At 36.6% G+C, this 17,229-nt stretch overlaps 1 protein-coding gene across 1 annotated transcript in view; it reads right to left on the reverse strand.

Moving 5' to 3' along the window:
• TPO (thyroid peroxidase) overlaps nt 1–17,229 on the reverse strand; it is a 179,241-nt gene that overhangs the window by 38,209 nt on the left and 123,803 nt on the right. Inside the window, exon 13 of the mRNA XM_072631561.1 lies at nt 15,558–15,657. Coding sequence (XP_072487662.1) covers nt 15,558–15,657 — 100 coding nt within the window. The remainder of the gene's footprint in view (nt 1–15,557; nt 15,658–17,229) is intronic.

The raw sequence follows: 17,229 nt of genomic DNA on the forward strand, positions 1-17,229 counted from the left end.
TCTTCCCATGTGTCTAGAAACCTATGCAGATATCTCTAGTACTAAAATATCCCTCATCCTTAAAAACAAATTAATAGACTCCACTTATCCTCAAGTTATTTTCTTCTATTTCTCTTTCCTTTCATTCCCAAATTCCTAGAATTACTGTCACTCCATTCGCTTGATTCCTATATTTCACAACCACTTTAAATCTTACTACAGAATATATTTCTCTACTGAAACTTCTCTCTTAAATGGTATCAATAATACCTTAACATCTAAATAGGATGACTTCTCTCAATTCTCATGCTCTTTAATCTATTGACAACTTTTGATACCTTTCAATATCACCTTCCCCTCAATAGCCTGCTTCATATTAACTTCCATAATACTATATTTTCCTGATCTTCACTCTACCTGTTGGAGCATTTCTTTTTTTAGTTTTCTTTGAAACATATCTCTCCTAACCTAAGCTTGGATGTCCTCCAAGACTTTGTCCTGAATCCTCTTTTTATACGCTTTCCTCATTTGTCATCTTATCAGCTTTCAAGGGTTCAATGTTCATTTCTCTGAAGATGACTCATCTATATACTTATATCTATATATCCACTTATTGATAATTTTTAAAAATTTGAAACAAGTGAAAGATGAGAAAAGCAAAAAATGCTATGTACGCAGCAGGCCATTAGAGAAGATTCAATACAAGACAATACATTTCCATTTCAAGAAAACGTATAATAAAGTTATAAAACTTATATAATAAATGCTACATATTTGTTTTCAAAGCTGCCCAGTTTTTCTTTGATTCCTTATTTTATTCCCCTCCCCTACCTGAAGAAGGCTATTAAGCTTAGATACATATATATATACACACACATATATATCCAAGTTTAATTTATATATATGCATATATACACACATAAACATATAGATATCTATAAAAATACACGTATAAACGTATACAGCCATACACATATAAGCTTATTTCACTTTTCATATGTTTCTCTGAAGATGGAAAGCATCTTCCCTCACAGCCTTTCCATGTTTTTCTAAATCAGCCAACTCGTCATTTCCTATACCACAGAAATAGTCCAACCCAATCACATCCTACTGAGAGATTGTCTATGAAAGATTTCCCCTCCCCCATTTTTTGCAATCCTTCTATTCTTGCCTATATGGGTTATATTTATACAAGAAAAATTTAATTTAAAAATAATCACAATTATTCTTTTTATACTAATATAATATAATATAAATGATATATGACATAATATAATAATATAATTTAAATAATATAGTTTAAGTTCTGATACTGCTGAATCTATTTCCTTTGCATCTTTTTTCCTGGTTTCTTTGAAGTTCCTGACTTTTTTGCTTTTCCAGATGAACTTTGTTATTATTTTTTTCTAATTGAGTAAATTTTTTAGCAATTTAATTGGGATGACATTGAATAAACAGGCTAGTTAAGTAAAATTATAATTTTAAAAATTATATTGGCTTTACCTAACCTTATTTCACTTATTTAGATTTGAGTTTATTTGTATAAAAAATGTTTTATTTTTATGTCCATGTATTTCCTGTGTCTGTATTGGCAAGTATATGTGCAGGTAATTTTACTGTCTAAGTATTTTAAATGGTCTAAAATGATACTGAATTGTATTTCTGATGCATTGTGGTTTCTCTGTTTCTCACTTTTCATTAAATCTATTTTAAATTTGTCTGAGATCATGATTACTATTCCTGCTTTTTTAACATAATAATTTCTATTCCTCCCTTTTATTTTGACTTTGCATGTATCATTTTTATAATGTTTCCTAAAAGCAACACATTGCTAAATTCAAACTTTTAATCTGCTATCCATTTCTGTTTTATGGGTAAATTCATCCCATTCACATTCCAAGCTACAATTACTTGTGTATATATTCAGTCTTAATACTTGTCCTGCACCTCAGTCCTACACTGCCTCCTGGATTCCTCCATGTGGATATTCCATTGACATCTCAAATTTAAACATTTCCAAAGTAGAACTTATCTCCCCTCTAATTCCATTCCTTCTCCAAACTTCTCTACTCCTATAGAAGATACCAACCTCTTGTTATCAGTTTATAATCTTGGAGTCGTGGACATCTCCACATAGCCCAATCAGTTGCTAAGTCCTGTTAATTCTACATCCCTAATGTCTCTTGAATCTATTGTCTTTTCTTTCTTTACATTGCCACCCCCCCTAGTTCAGGTCCTCATCACTTCTTAGCCTTACTATTTAAATAACATTCTTACTGACTCTGCTTATAATCTCTCCCTTCTCCAAATTTCTCTATCCAGCTACCAAAATAATTATCTTGAAGAACAGACTTGATTATCACTTCCCTCTGCAAAATCTTTCAGTGGTTTGTTATCATCTGGGTTAAACACACACTGCAGCCTTTCACAATCTAGCTCCATCTTTTCCTTCCAGTCTTGGTTCACATTATTCCTTTTTGTGTGCTTTTATTGCTACATGCAAATTGGAATACTAACTATTGCCCCCCACCAAACATTCCATTTCTTTGCTCACCTTCCAATCCCCTCACTTTGGTCCCTCCCACTCTTCCAATGTATCCTCTGCTCTAGTGCCTCTGTGCTTTTGTCTAGCTCTTCCTTATTGCTGGAATATCCTCCCTCTCTTTCTTTACCTAATTCTTACCCATCCTTTAAAGCCCACCATGAAACCTTTCTTTCTTCATGTCCTAGGAAGTAAAAACCTTCTCCTAAAGACCTCATTATGCACTTTGTTTTATAACTCATTAAAGTACTTTTTTGGGGGTGATCCACAAATATGATTTAATTGGCAGATTGGCACTTAGAACAGTGTCAGTGTTGCCTGACAGTTATGCAACTTATTATCTTATAAACTTTTCTGGAACACTGTGAGCTTAAGTGACTTACCCAGGGTAACACAGCCAGTAAGTATCAGAGATAGGACTTGAACCCAAGTCTTCTTCCAAAGCTGACTACTATACTGAATGACTTTAATACACTTATTTATATGATGACCTTTCAAGTGTCTTCAGTGAACAGTCGGCCAGCTCTTCACCAACCTTATTCTCTTGGATCTGGCTTTTATACTTTATTTCTATATAGACATCAAGGTTGCTGATTTCTCAGTCTATCAACAGATAGACTGGTTAGATAATACAAAATCTTCCAGAGGCAGCTGAAACAGTATTAAGGTTTCTCTTATTTGACAACTGAAACGATGCCTATATGCCTGGCTTGGGACACTAAAAACTTGGTCTCCTAGTCTGTCCCTAGAATGACTGCTTCTGCTCACATTTTAGCCATGTCTAAATCAAAATCAATTTTTCTGATATCCCTGAGGCAAGAACACAGTTTGAAAATGGAGGAAAAAATGACTGCTTGTATGTCACAGAACGAAAAGGAAATTGAACAGGGAGCTGTCATTGAAGTGATGGGGCAGAGAGAGCCACAATCTGAGATTGAGTCAGATTTGTACAGGGAGAAACTATGTTCATCATTGTTGTGTACCTGTTTTGGTTATCTTTGCTTTGGCCTCAGGGTACACAATGATGCCTTTGGTTGAATTAGAAAAATGTTTACATTACTTGGTCTTGAAGTTTCAGCTTACAAATCCTCTAGTGATACTCTAGCTATTACTAGTTGAAGTACCAAACTCAAATCATAAGTGCCTTATAATTTGGATCCTGTCAATTCAGAAGAATAACTGGTAATTACTCCCGTATAGTTCAAATTAGTAGCTATGAAATCTTTAACTATTGCTAGCAATGTTGTATGAAAACATTTTGATTAAATCATACAGTGGAAAGAGTACAACAAATTTGGAATCAGAGGTTTTGTTTTTCAGTGGTTTTCAGATGTGTCAGAATCTTTTTGACCCTATTTGGGGTTTTCTTGCAAATCTTTGTAAATTCTGGAAAGATTTTCTATTTCCTTCTCCAGTTCATTTTATGGGTAAGGAACTGAGTCAAACAGGGTTAAATGTCTTGCCCAGGGGCACACAGCTAATAAGTGTCTAAGGTCAGATTTGAACTCAGGAAGATGAGGCTTCCTAAATAGAGGCTTGGCTCTTAGCCACTCCATCCTCTAGTGCCCCTATTTAATACTTACAAGCTGTATGATGGGTAAAAGACTTATCACCTCAGTTCTCTCATCTGTAAGATGATGGGTAGAGGATTTCCTGCCAAGCTGTCTGTCTGAATAGGAGCTAGGGTGCCCAGCTCACTCTTGAAACATTGAAGTTTGCACTAGATCCAATAAGAATCAAGAAATCCAATGAGAATCCACTCTATGTGTCTTCTGAACTTCACAAAAAAATACTCAATCTCCCTAACTCTTCTCAGCAAAGCTAATACCAGTGCAGAGTAGCCTCCCAGCAGGACCAGAGACTACTGAAGTCTGTACCACTCTATGTTCAGAGAAAACAAGAGTTAAGGCTCCCCTGAAAAAGTCCCAGGGTGGTCAGAAAACCCCAGGGTGCCTAGTCATCTTATATGATTATGATGGAATACTATGGTTCTATAAGAAATCATGAAGGATGTCTTCAGAAAAACCCAGGAAAATCTACATGAACTGAAGTAAAGTGAAGTGAGCAGAACCATATGAGAGATCATTGAAAGCAGTAAAGCAATATTGTAATGATGATTCACTGTGAAAGACTTAGCTACAATACGATGATCAAAGATAATTCTGAAGGACCCATGATGAAAAATATCTACTTCCAGAGAGAGAACTGAGGAACTATGAGTGGAAATTGAAGTAGAATTTTCCCTTTATTTTTCTTGCCTTTTTTGTGACATGGATAATTTGGGAGTATGTTTTGTGTGATTTCTCATGTATAATTGTTTACCTTCTCAGTGAGTGGGTGAGGGGCTAGAGAGAGGAAGAGAATTTATAACTCATTTTTTTAAATGCTAAAAAAAAATAATAAAATAAAAAAAAGAAAACCTTAGGGTGGGGATCTTGAAAATGGATCTTAGGAACCATAGTGGGTTTCAACCAGCAACCAGAGTGGTTTAAATCAGCCAGGTGAGTCCTAGATAGCTCAGACCCAAGTGGTCTAAGTCCCTTAATACTTGATACTGAGATTTCAGAGAGAGCCTTGTATATCTAGTGATTTGAGCCGTAAAGTTTCAGGAGGGCTGGAACAAGAAGGACTGCTCCCTAGGAAGTGGAGGCCAATTCAAGAACCAAAGGATTCTAGCGAGACCAGAGGGAATCCAGCACCCCAACCAAAAGTATAATAGGGAGTTGAACCTGATCCTGACCTAAAGCCCTAATTCAAGAACAAAGTTGGAGAGATGAACAAATCAAAGGCAAATGTATCTAACACTAAACTTCAATCAAAAACTCAAAACCAAAAAAAAAAAGATTATCCACAAGGATTCTACCATTAATTAGAAGACAAAATGTGAAAGAAGCCCCTGAATGAGTAATTTGAATGAAATTAAATAGCTTAGAAGAGAAAGTGGTTAGCTTTATCCAAGAAATGGAATATCTAAAAATTGAAATACACAAATCAGAAGGCATGACTTCATGAGGCAGCAAGGAATATTAGGGGAAAAAAACCCAAAGGATTGAAAAAATAGGAAATGTAATCTACTTGATATAAAAGCAGCTGAACTGGAAAATGAGTCCAGGAAGAATAATGTAAAAAATCATTCACTTCCTGAAAATCATGATTTAAAAAAACTCCTCAAATCTTAGACACTAGATTTCAAGAATTCATATAGAAAAAGTATGTAGACATATTAGTATCAGAGTGAGGCAAAGATAGAAAAATTCCATTATTCACCTTCTGAAAGGAACTCCTAAAGTCCTAGAAATGTCATAACCAAAATCCAGAGCTGCCATGTCAAAAACAAACAAAACTGCAAGCATCAAGAATTGGAAACTTTTAATAAAAGCCAAAGGAAATCTTGAATAAAATATTCCAAGAGGCAAAAAATATAGAACAACTTACTCTACAAAGAAGAGAATAATTGTACAGAAGGGAAAATGGAACTTTAGCGGAAGATTTTCAAGCATTTTTGGTGAAAAGACAAGAGCTGAGAAAAAGCTTGGATGAGTTCAGAGAAATCCCAAAGATAAATTCATTTGACCAATTGGAAAGAACTCTATAATGATGCAGTGCTAAGATTCTAATGAGTAGGAAAAAATTATTCCTTCAGACCTTCATGTCTTCAAAGAGTGTTGAAGGAATATAATAAGAAAAAAACAGAGGTCCTTGTTGGTATATGATCATTGTTCTGATAGTTTTAAGAGGAGAAAGAGAAAGGTAGGGAGTAAAAGGAAGATATAATAGTGTTGGAAGGGAAAAGGGGGAGAAACTTGTTATTTCTCAGAGTTGGGGTATGTGAGAAGAAAATACATAGATTAAGTAGGGGGGTAGTGAGCATCAGATGAACCTTACTTGTCTGAAATGAACAAAGGAGAGATAAATACATAAACTCTCTTTAATGTAGAAATACAATAAGCTCTTCCTAAATTGAAAGTCTACATTCATGATCCCACTTTGGCTGCTGAAAGAAATCGTAATTGTCATGTCCCATAAGCTATTGTGCCTGGGGCTCAGGTCATAGTCCTGCAGGCTGCTGTATTTCAATGGAATACCCTCTAGTCTTTAGTCTGTTAGTTTGGCTGTGTTTCCTTCTCCTTGTTTAGCTGAAACATTATTGCTGCATCCAGCTATTCATCTATCTACTTCTTTCTCAGTTCCCACACTCCCAGAATGCTCAAAGACCATACCATTACTCATGCTTCCACAGTTGTCTGTGTGACTATCTCTGAGCTTGCTACCTCTCCAAGGTAGGAAGAAAAACAATTTCTGTTAGAGACTGCATCTCTCAGAAGCCCACATAGCCAAGCTCTGACTTCTTTTCCTTGCCTGCCTGCATCTGTCTCAAGAATCAATTACTGTAGGATAAAAGTAAAGCTGCTACATTCACTTGTAGGTGATCCACTCAAATTTACTTGAATAAATATTGATGATGGAAAAAAGGAAACTGCTAAAGGTAGAGATACTAATGCTGGTTGTTGTTTCTTGTGGAACTTCAACTGATGTAATTACCAAAACCAGAAGGCCTAAAGAGCCTCCACACATACTCAGTTATGGAACACTTGATCTTACCACATAGAGAAAGTCAACAAACAAATGCAAACAATCCAAAAATATTATCAGGAAAATGGTAGAAGATTCTAAGTGGTATTGCTTCACAGAACAAATGACTTGAAGGCGCCGTAGATGGCAAGTCTATATTGACCAAGGATCAGTGAGGCAGATGCAAAGTTATCTGACCAGAATTTTATTTGCCAGGAGACTCGTGCTTGAGGCAGCTAGGTGGTGCTGTGGATACAATACTGGGCTGGGAATCAGAAATACTCATCTTCATGAGTTCAAATCTGTTCTCAGACACTTGCTAGCTGTGTGATCCTGGACAAGTCACTTAACCTTGTTTGCCTCAGTTCCTTCATCTGTAAGATGAGCTGGAGAAGGAAATGACAAACCATTCCAGGATCTTTGTCAAGAAAACACCAAAATGCAGTTATGACAAGTTGGAAACAACTAAACAACAACAGACACTTGGGTGTAGAACATCATTCATGATGAGAGAAGAGACCCAAGTCCTGGAAAGAGGAAGCAAGAAATCAAGAGCCATGTGGAGAAAGAGGATGAGTCATGGTGCTAACATTGTGAACTGGTGAACATGGAAAGTCTAACTGGAGAAGTGTCATATTTTAGCTTCAGGTAAATGATATCCTATCAAGGAGAAGATAAAGCAGAAGAGCCATGAAGATGGCTGTGGCTGCAGTCAGGACAGAGTAATGGTCAGTGGTTATAACGTGAAGGAAGGAGGGTTTCCTCCCTAGGACCAAATGTAAAATCCTACATTTGATTTTCAAAGCCCTTAATAGCCTTAATAACCTTCTTATACCTTCCTCTCCTCCACATATAACTGGCCTCCTTATTGCTGCTTGCACATGGCACTCCATCTCCCAACTCCAAGAGTTTTCACTGGTTTCTCCCCCTGCCTGGAAAACTCTCCCGCATCTCCATTTCCTAGTTTTCCTGGCTTCTTTGAAGTCCCAGTTAAAGTGCCTCCTTTTACCAGAAATCTTTCCCAGGGCTTCTTAATCTTAGTAGTGCCTTCTATCTGAGATTACCCAAATTTATCCTGAATGTATCTTGTTCGAATATAGTTGTTTTTGTGTTACCTCTTCATTTGACAGTGAACTGCTTGTGAACAGGGACTATTTTGGGTCTTTTCATGTCACATTACCTCTCCCAAGCACTGCATCTTCAAGCCAAACTGGCTTATTTGCCGTCCTTTTCATAGCATTTCAACTCTTGCCTCAAGGCCGTGTTTAGGTAGTCCCTCATGCCTGCAATGCTATTTCCTCACCCCTTGGAGCTCCTATCTACCTTCCTTCTAAGATCAGCTCAAGGACTTCCTTGATTCCCTCAGATACAGACCTTCAAAATTATTTTCTGTTTATTTAGTATAGATTTAATATTTACTTTGCTAAATTGTATTGAGTGAATTCTCTTAATTGAATGCAAACTCCTTGAAGGCAGAGTTTGTGTCTTTTTGCCTTTGGAACCACAGTTCCTAGTTCAGAGCTTACCACATAGTAGCAGTAAAATCAAATGAATTGTAAATGGAATAATAGCCGTGAATGGATTGCCAGAACATATGGGCTTCTTCAAAGCAGTGCTTATCCTGGCTGAGATCAGTGAAAGGCTATGGAAGCTATGAGCCAGGGATTCTAAAAAGCTAAATAGGTGAGGTGGCCTACACTATATGACTCAATTTTTCTAAACATGTGGGGTTCGAAACCTTAAACCTAATCGGTAACTTCTCTCACCTCTGAGACAGTCTCTGGTTTAATGAAGCTGAAAGACTTCCAGAAAGTTGTTCAAATCCCTGCCATGCTACTTTCTAGCTATCTGATCTTGGGCAGTTCCCTTCACTGGATCTCATTTTCCTTCCTTTTATAAGTGAAAGTATTGGACTAAAATTATTATGTTTTCTTTCAGCTCAAATAATTATTCTTTTCTTCTTTGAGTCTACAAAATAACCAGTTTGAGTTTTCCATCTTTACAATTCCAAACAAGATGCTAATGATAATATATACTCTGACCTGGGTTGGCACCCAACCCTCCTTGAAATGAATGGGCGGGTGGCCATTGCACCAGATGGACCCTCAGCAAGGAACTTGCATATATGAATAGTGAGGGCAGGATTCCAAACTGGGGACCTTGAAACAACATCACCTGCTGTGATCCAATGCTCAAGGAACATGTCCGCATTATTGCAGTATGTGGTTGAATTAGCATGGTTGGATTAACCTGGGAAATCAGAATAGCTTTCACAGCCAAGAGCTGGCAGGGGAGTAGGTTTCATCATTCTCCTGGCCAAATAGCAGTGTGTTTCTGTGGAAGGGGAGAGAGTGAAAGAATAAATCTATAGCATAGGATTTAGAATTTGATAGGACCTTTGACATCATCTGGTTCAAACTTGCTCATTTCATAAAAAAGAAAACTGAGGCCCAAAGAGGAGAAATGACTTGACTAAAAGCCTCCTTGACTTTTCAAAATCAGTTCCAGAGGTTCCTAATAAATGATTCTTTGGGAATAAAAAACAGAAAAATACTTAGAGCCTCTTGGTAAAAATAGATAACAAAAAAAAGATCACAAATGGAATGTACAAGGAAGACATATATTTGGTCTTTTTACCCAGAAATTTCCACCCCAATCATATTTTTTTCTGGAATTTATTGATACATTTTATTTTAATACAACAGACACTTTCCAATAAATACCTCCCCAAACCCTTCTCTAGAAAGTACATTCTGTGAAAACAGTTAAGCAAATCACCTAGTAATATGATTGTGATTAATGTCACATGTCACTTTCACTTTTTTAGTTTATGATTGCTGACAGCAGAAAGTATGCTTAACTTTGGTAAGAAGATGCCAACATTGTCGAGTTGAATAGGAGCGTTGCTACCTTTAAATGTAGCCTTTTATTTACATTGTTTTAGTGACTGCGTATATTGTTCTTTTGACTCTGATTTCTTCACTATATGTCAATGCATACAAGTCTTGCCATGATTCTCTGACCTGTCTACATTCATTACTCTTTATGGTACAGTTCTAATTGATGGCATTCATACACCAGATATAGTGGAACTAGCACTTATTTTACATAGGCTGAAAGGGTTTCCCTTTCAGGAGGCAAAGCTATCATCCTTGGGATTTGGTTGGTCCTGAAGATGAGGGGAATAAAAAGCCTAGTCTATAGAGAATCATTGTAATTGAGGTATAGTAAAATTCCTACTACTTGGTGGAATATCCTTTGATCTATCTTTGCTGCTTAGTCATAAAAAGAGGGAAGAATCACATATTTTTAGTAATGTTAACCATTTTGATTTTTTAATATATATATTTTTATTATTTTTATGATTCCTCAGTGTTCTGTTGTATTTCAGTCTTGAGACAGAACCACTGGACTGTTCTGAGCCAGACAGTCCAGAATGCACTAAACCATTTCCTAAAAATTGAGCATGTATTTTTTCCCATCTTTTTATGATCACCAATAACAATGTTATGCATGTTTTTATGCATGAAGAATCTTTTCAGTTAAGTGGTGCATTAGATAGGACTCTGAGTCTGGAATCAGGAAGATGTGTGCTCAAAACCTGGGTCAGACCCTTACTAGCTGTGTGGGCAAGTCATGGAATCTCTGTCTGACATTGTTTTGTTACTTGTAAAATGATGATAATAATAGCACCTGCCTATCAGGGTTTTTGTTAGAATCAAATGAGATAATACTTATAAAGCACTTAGCATAGCACTTGGAACACAATAGGTACTTAATAAATGTTAATTTCTTTCCTTCCTTCCTCCCTCCCTCCCTTCCTTCCTTTTTTTCCTTTCTTCCTCCCTTCCTTCCCTCCTTTTCCTTCCTTTCCTCCTTCCTTCCTTTTCTTGTTGTCCATTGTCTCCTTGAGGTATAGTCCCAATATTGTACATTTTTAATCTTACTAAACATGCACTGTGTGCTAAAAGGATCTAAGTAGACTTACAAATGCAAGGAGAAACCTATCAATCTCAGGAATATGTTGCAAATAGACTGCAAACTCCCAGAAGACTGTATTTTATTTATCTTTTTATCCCCTGAAGTGCAAAGTAGAGCTCTACAGATGCTTGTAGAATGGATCTGATATCTTTGCTAATAGCATATATTCAGGTGCTCAGAAAATATCTGTTAAATTGATAGTCTTCTTTTCCTGGACACTTAATTTTATGGAAAGTTCATGATAGCCTTCTCAGGTCATTCAAATGCTTATTATTTTGTAAAAAAAAAAAAATAAGATAATAGATTTAGAGTTGGAAAAGATGAAGACATCACCTGACACAATCTCCTCCTCAAAATACTATACAGTATTAATTTAATCCTTTAAGGTTTGCAAAGCACTTTGTATACATTATCTTATTTTATCCTCAGAAGAGCCTTGTGAAGTAGGTGCATGCCTTCATGAGCCCCCAACCCTTACTTTTCTCCCAAGAGAGATTTGGTTTACTTTTCTTCCCTGCTAACTCTAGCTCCTTCCTCTACCTTATTGCTACCACCTTCTCTAAGCTCTTCCACTGATCCTTACTTCATAGTGGAACCCTGGAAAAAATTCATTAGACTTTTTGTACTGTCTAGAGTAGGGAGAGTACACCAAACACAAAGCTATCAAGGATCAATTAGGATAAGCTCTATCTTTCATGATTGCTTTTAGTAGGTATAAGTTTTACAATGATGCTGATTTTTTATTTTTGCTTAGGGTCTATATAATAATGTATATTCATATATGTATATTACTTCATGTGTTTTGTGGTTGGTTAGGGGTGATTCAAGCACTCTATCAAAGAGAAGATTACTATGTGCCAACTGGCGGTCCAAAGATAATAGTGAAGCAATATCCACCCTCAAAGCATTTAAACTCTACTAGATTATTCTGATTCTTTGAAGCTGGTAAATTTTGAATGTTAAATGAATCTTAAAATAAACAAAAAATTTACCTGAATACCTAATACTAGAGACACTTCATTTGGGAAAACCTAGACTAAATCCAGTATGAGTGGATTCAAAGCAGCAATAGAATATCTCTGTACCATCCAGCTCTACTTAATCACAAGTACTCTCTGAAGCTCATGTTTGAAGCTCATCTCTCACTGACTTCCTCATCATTTTCAGTTGAAGTTATACCGAGTGTCTGCTATTCCCTGAAAAATGTTCACCTTCATTGACCTATAGTCCTGAAAGTATTAGGTCTGGACCAAAATGGAAACAAGATGACAGACAAGAAGACTCCATTGCAAATGAAAAATCATTCTTACTCCTCTCTGGCTAATGAAGCTTACTTAGCACATTCCCATAGATATATCAGTCCAGGAGCAGGACAAAGGAGAATATGACAAACTACTGTAGAGGAAAGAAGCCTAGGTTTGGAATGAACAGAGTTTTCATTTGAATCTCAACTACTGTTATTATTATACTTTGGGCAAGTCATTTTCTATCTTTGGACTTTTCCTAGTTTGTAAAATGAAAGGGTTGAACTATGATCTCTCAGAATCTTTCAGATGTACGATTATTTCACATATTACCATATCAACTCTTTAGTATACAATTTGAAACAACATCAATTTCAAGCTAACTTTAGTGCAGTGGAATGAATATAGGTTCTGATATTAGAGGACCTAAGTTCAAACCTTATCCTTGCCCCTTATTACCTCTGTGACCTATACAATTCACCTTGCCTCTTTGGGTTTCAGTTTTCTCTTTGGTAAAATGAGGGAGTAGGATTTAATAAAATAAAAGTCTTTTGCAACTTTTAAGCTTGTGTTTCCAAATATATTTCTCTCCCTTTTCTACAGTTTGGATTTTTATTTCATTTATTTCACCAAAAACTTTTTTTCATTAAAAACTTACCACCCATAGATCTTCTGAAAATTCTTTTTAAAAGAAGTTATGAGCTTTAAGCATCCTCAGATACTTTTCTTCAAAAAATACAATTATCCAAGGCCTCATGTCAGATCATATTAAAAAAATATCTATTAGACATCACTGTACGACCAGTATGTTGAGAATATATAGAGAAGTGGAGGTGAAAATGAGTAAAGGGCAAAGAGATCCCTCTTTCTCACCTGAAACTCTTCAAGGGATTTCTCTCCTTACTTTAAAACCATCTATCATTTTATTTCCCTCTCACCTTTTCACACGCCATATTTCACTTTGTGTCCTAGTTTACTTGTATTCATAACTGATTACTCCTAATACAAGATAAATTGCTTGAGGGAAGAGATTATGTCATCTTTCATCTTTGGATACCAGGAACCCAATACAATTCCTTGCACATAATAAATACTTAATAAAAGCTTAATAATTATCAATAATACCTAATGCATACTGAAATGGGAGGTATCTCTTGCTCTTACGAGTTTAGAATTGGATTGGGGAAATGAAATGTACATGGCAACTACAGCAAAAACAAATTCAATACAGTGTATGATCAAGTATTATGGTGTATGTATAAACAATAAGTAGTATAGGAATTAAATGAAGGAAAAGATCTTCGTAGCTACAGTAGTCATGAAAGACTTCATTGAAGAGATGGATCTTGAATAAAGTGTTGGAGGATATTGAGACCATAGGCAGTCTTTTCAGATGTAGGGAACAGAATGATAATAAGAGTTTACATTTATATCATATTTATAATTATAGAATACTAAAAAGCTAAATGGGGAGTGAAAACTTAGAGATTCTCCAATCAAACCACCTCATGTTACAAGTGAAGAAATTGAAGCTTAGACATATGATTTCACATGGTCGTGTGGATTTGATTACCATCTCTATGTAGATCATGCACACACACACATACACACACACATACACACGTGCGCTTACGGAAGTACACATACACAGCTCAAATGTATGTATCCAGCCCAAATACTTCTTGTGAAATACAGTCCTTAATTTAGAACAGACCATTGTAATGGTCTACCTGGATATCTCATTGGCATCTCAAACTTGATATGTCCAAAAGAGAATACACTATTTTCTCTACTACTCCTGTCCTCCTTCCAAACTTCCCTAACTCCATTGAGGACATTACCATGCTCCCAGGTACATAGTTTTATGATTTTGAATTTATTCTTGATTTATCCTTCTTCCTTATATAGCCTTACTCCCTGCTTTCTGACATCTCTCAGTCAGGTACAAGATCCTGTAAAATCCAATCCATTGCTAAAAAATTGTCATTTCTTTATGATATGTCTTCTTCTCTCCACTCACATAGCCACCACCTGAGAGCAGACATTCATCTGTCCTCATTTGAACTAATGCCTTTTCTCTCCTGGTTCTCCTCCTATCTATCTGACCTCTCCCTTTTGTCTCCTTTGATGGATCTTCATCCACATGACAGTTCCCAGTTGTAAGACTCTCCAAAGGCTCTCTCCTGATTCCTCTTTTCCCTCTATACAATTTCTCTTGGTGATCTCATAAGATCCCATGGTTTCAATGATCATCTCTATGAAGAGGACTCTCCAATATGCTTATCTAGTCCTAACTTCTCTTCTGATCTCCAATCTTGCATCTCCAACTGTCTAATGGACATCTTTAACTAGATGTCCCATAGACATTTGAATTCAACATGTCTAAGACTGAACTCATTATCTTTTCTCACCAAACTCTCCCCACTTCCTAACTTCTTTATTACTTTCAAGAGTTTCCTCCCTTTCCCCTTCCCCCCACTCCCCATCATCCAGGCTTGGAACCTAGGTGTCATGCTCAGCTCTTAACTCTTTCTCACTTCCTTCATACCTAATAAGTTGTTAATTCCTGTTGTTTCTACTTTTATAACATCTCTGGTGTATATCTCCTTTTCTCCTCTGATATTACAGACACTTTGGTCCGGACCCCTGTTATCTCACACTTAGACTACTACAGTAGCCTTCTGGTTGGTCTCTCCCCACTCGAACACATTTTTCACTCAGCAGTCAAATTGAACTTCCTAAAACACAAATCTCATTATATCATATCGTTATTTAACAAACTTCATTCGCTCCTTATTACCTCCAGGGTCAAATATAAAATCTTCTGTTTGCCTTTGAAGGCCCATCATAACCTGGCTCCTTCCTACCTTTCTGGTCTTCTTAAACTATACTTTGTCTTTCCACATACTCAACATCCCTTAACTTTCAATTTGCTAATGATCTTTCTTTTCTGGGGACCTCTGCTCAACATTTTTATTCCAACAAGACAGCATTTCAATAGTCTAGTTCTGTGGATCCACTGAAGTTGTGCTAATGACCACTCACACTTCCATTTCCCACATAATGAAGGGAATGAATGTGTAATAGGTTGTACAAAATAGCTTGGCACAGAAATGAGTCTGTGGTCCCTGTAATCTACTGGATGCAGAGAAACAAAGGGATTTAATTAATGACATATTCCAATGGAGAGAGAAATTACCTCCTGTTCAAACTAACAATGGAAGAAAGAGGATATTTACCATCTGCAAATCGCCATCCAGGTGAGCACCATCAAGCCGATGATCATGATGGCACCCAAAATGATGGATACTAATGATCCCTTGGGGAGTCTTCCAGAATCTAAAATGTGAGAACAAAGCAGAGGGCTTTGGTGAAGGAGGAAGTCTCTTAACACTTGTGTGTCAGAGCTGTTAATAGCAACCATCACAAGAATCTATTTACTCATTTAACTTATTTTTATTGGATACTTATTTTGTTTAGAGGATTGGGGGCAGAGACGAAACAAAAGAAAAGGGCAACTTTCCTATACTTTTTGGACTTACAGTCTAGTATTTATATAACACTATAAAGTTTGTAAAATGTCTTATAAATATATCATTTATTTGAACCTCATAGTAACCCTAAGAAATAAAGAGCACACATTATCCCCATTTTACAAATGAGTTGTGGAGGCTCAGAGAGGTTACATGACTTGCCTATTATAGTCATACAGCTAACAAGTGGTAAATGTAGAATTTGAATTCAGATTTTCCTTACTCCAAGTTTAGCATGCTATTCATTTTACCATATTGTCTTTAATTTCACTAGGGGAGGTATGCAAACACAATCTTAGAATAAGTATTTGAATATGAAAGTAAGATCATGAATCTAAATCTGAAAGGGACCCAGAAATAAAAAAAAAAGAATGAATGACATAAATCACATGGGGATTTTAGAAGAGAGAAAGATTATTTTTGACTGGGAAAATCATGGAAAACTTCCTGAGAGATATAGTCTTTGAATTTGGTTTTGAAAGATGGATGGTGGATTTGGGAGGGCACTCCAGGTAGAGGAAATTATGATAGCAAAGGTGAAGAGTCACAGCTCAGGACAAGATCTAGGCATAGCAGGTAGTCTTGCTTGACAGGAATCCGCTTCTCCAGTTCAGCATTTTCTTCTGTAGCACATATCTTCAAGCCTTTATTTCTGGATTGGGGCTTTGTGCTTGGATTAGACTTAGCTCTCTCTAATACACTTGCATGAGGTAGGCAGGCATTATTTGGCTAAAATAAGTTTATGTAGGAATTCTGCAGGAATTCCTGGGTTTCAGCTCAGTCTAGTGACTTGATTTGGGTTTTGGCCTTGACCTCTTCTCTGTCTCCTTCTTGCACTGTTCTGAGTCCAGAATTGGCACCATTCTTTATTGTGAGCCTGACAAGCCCCAACCAGATGTTGTTTGTATTGGCCTTTTCTCCTACTATGGCTCTTGCTGCCAACTCCCTGGCTGTTTAGCTGTGGTCCAGGAGTTTTTCTGGCCCTCTCTCCTGCCATCTTTCAAGTGAAGATTGCTTGAATATAGCGCTTCCTAGCTGGTGTTCCTGTTGTGCTTTACTTGGGATGCCTGGACCCTGTAATGAGCAGTGATCTGACTCTGTCTCCAGCTCTGGATCCATGCTGCTTTACTATACACTTTTCTTTCTTCTCCCTTCAGAGTTTCCTTGAGAATCTGATGAACTTTCTTTTCTAGTCATGGACTGGAGGGAAGAGCTCACCACTGCTTTTCTTTGGTTTTCTTTTGGTGCATGTTAAAAAAAAAAAACATACTAGGATGTTTTGGGGGGAATCAGAGCTCTTTGAAGTTCTGACATGCCACCAATTTCCCACAATTCCACTTTTTTTTGGTATATTGAAAAAGACAATTTTGACTTATCC

The sequence above is a fragment of the Notamacropus eugenii genome, chromosome 1 (genome assembly GCF_028372415.1).
Source record: "Notamacropus eugenii isolate mMacEug1 chromosome 1, mMacEug1.pri_v2, whole genome shotgun sequence".
Classification (NCBI taxonomy): domain Eukaryota; kingdom Metazoa; phylum Chordata; class Mammalia; order Diprotodontia; family Macropodidae; genus Notamacropus; species Notamacropus eugenii.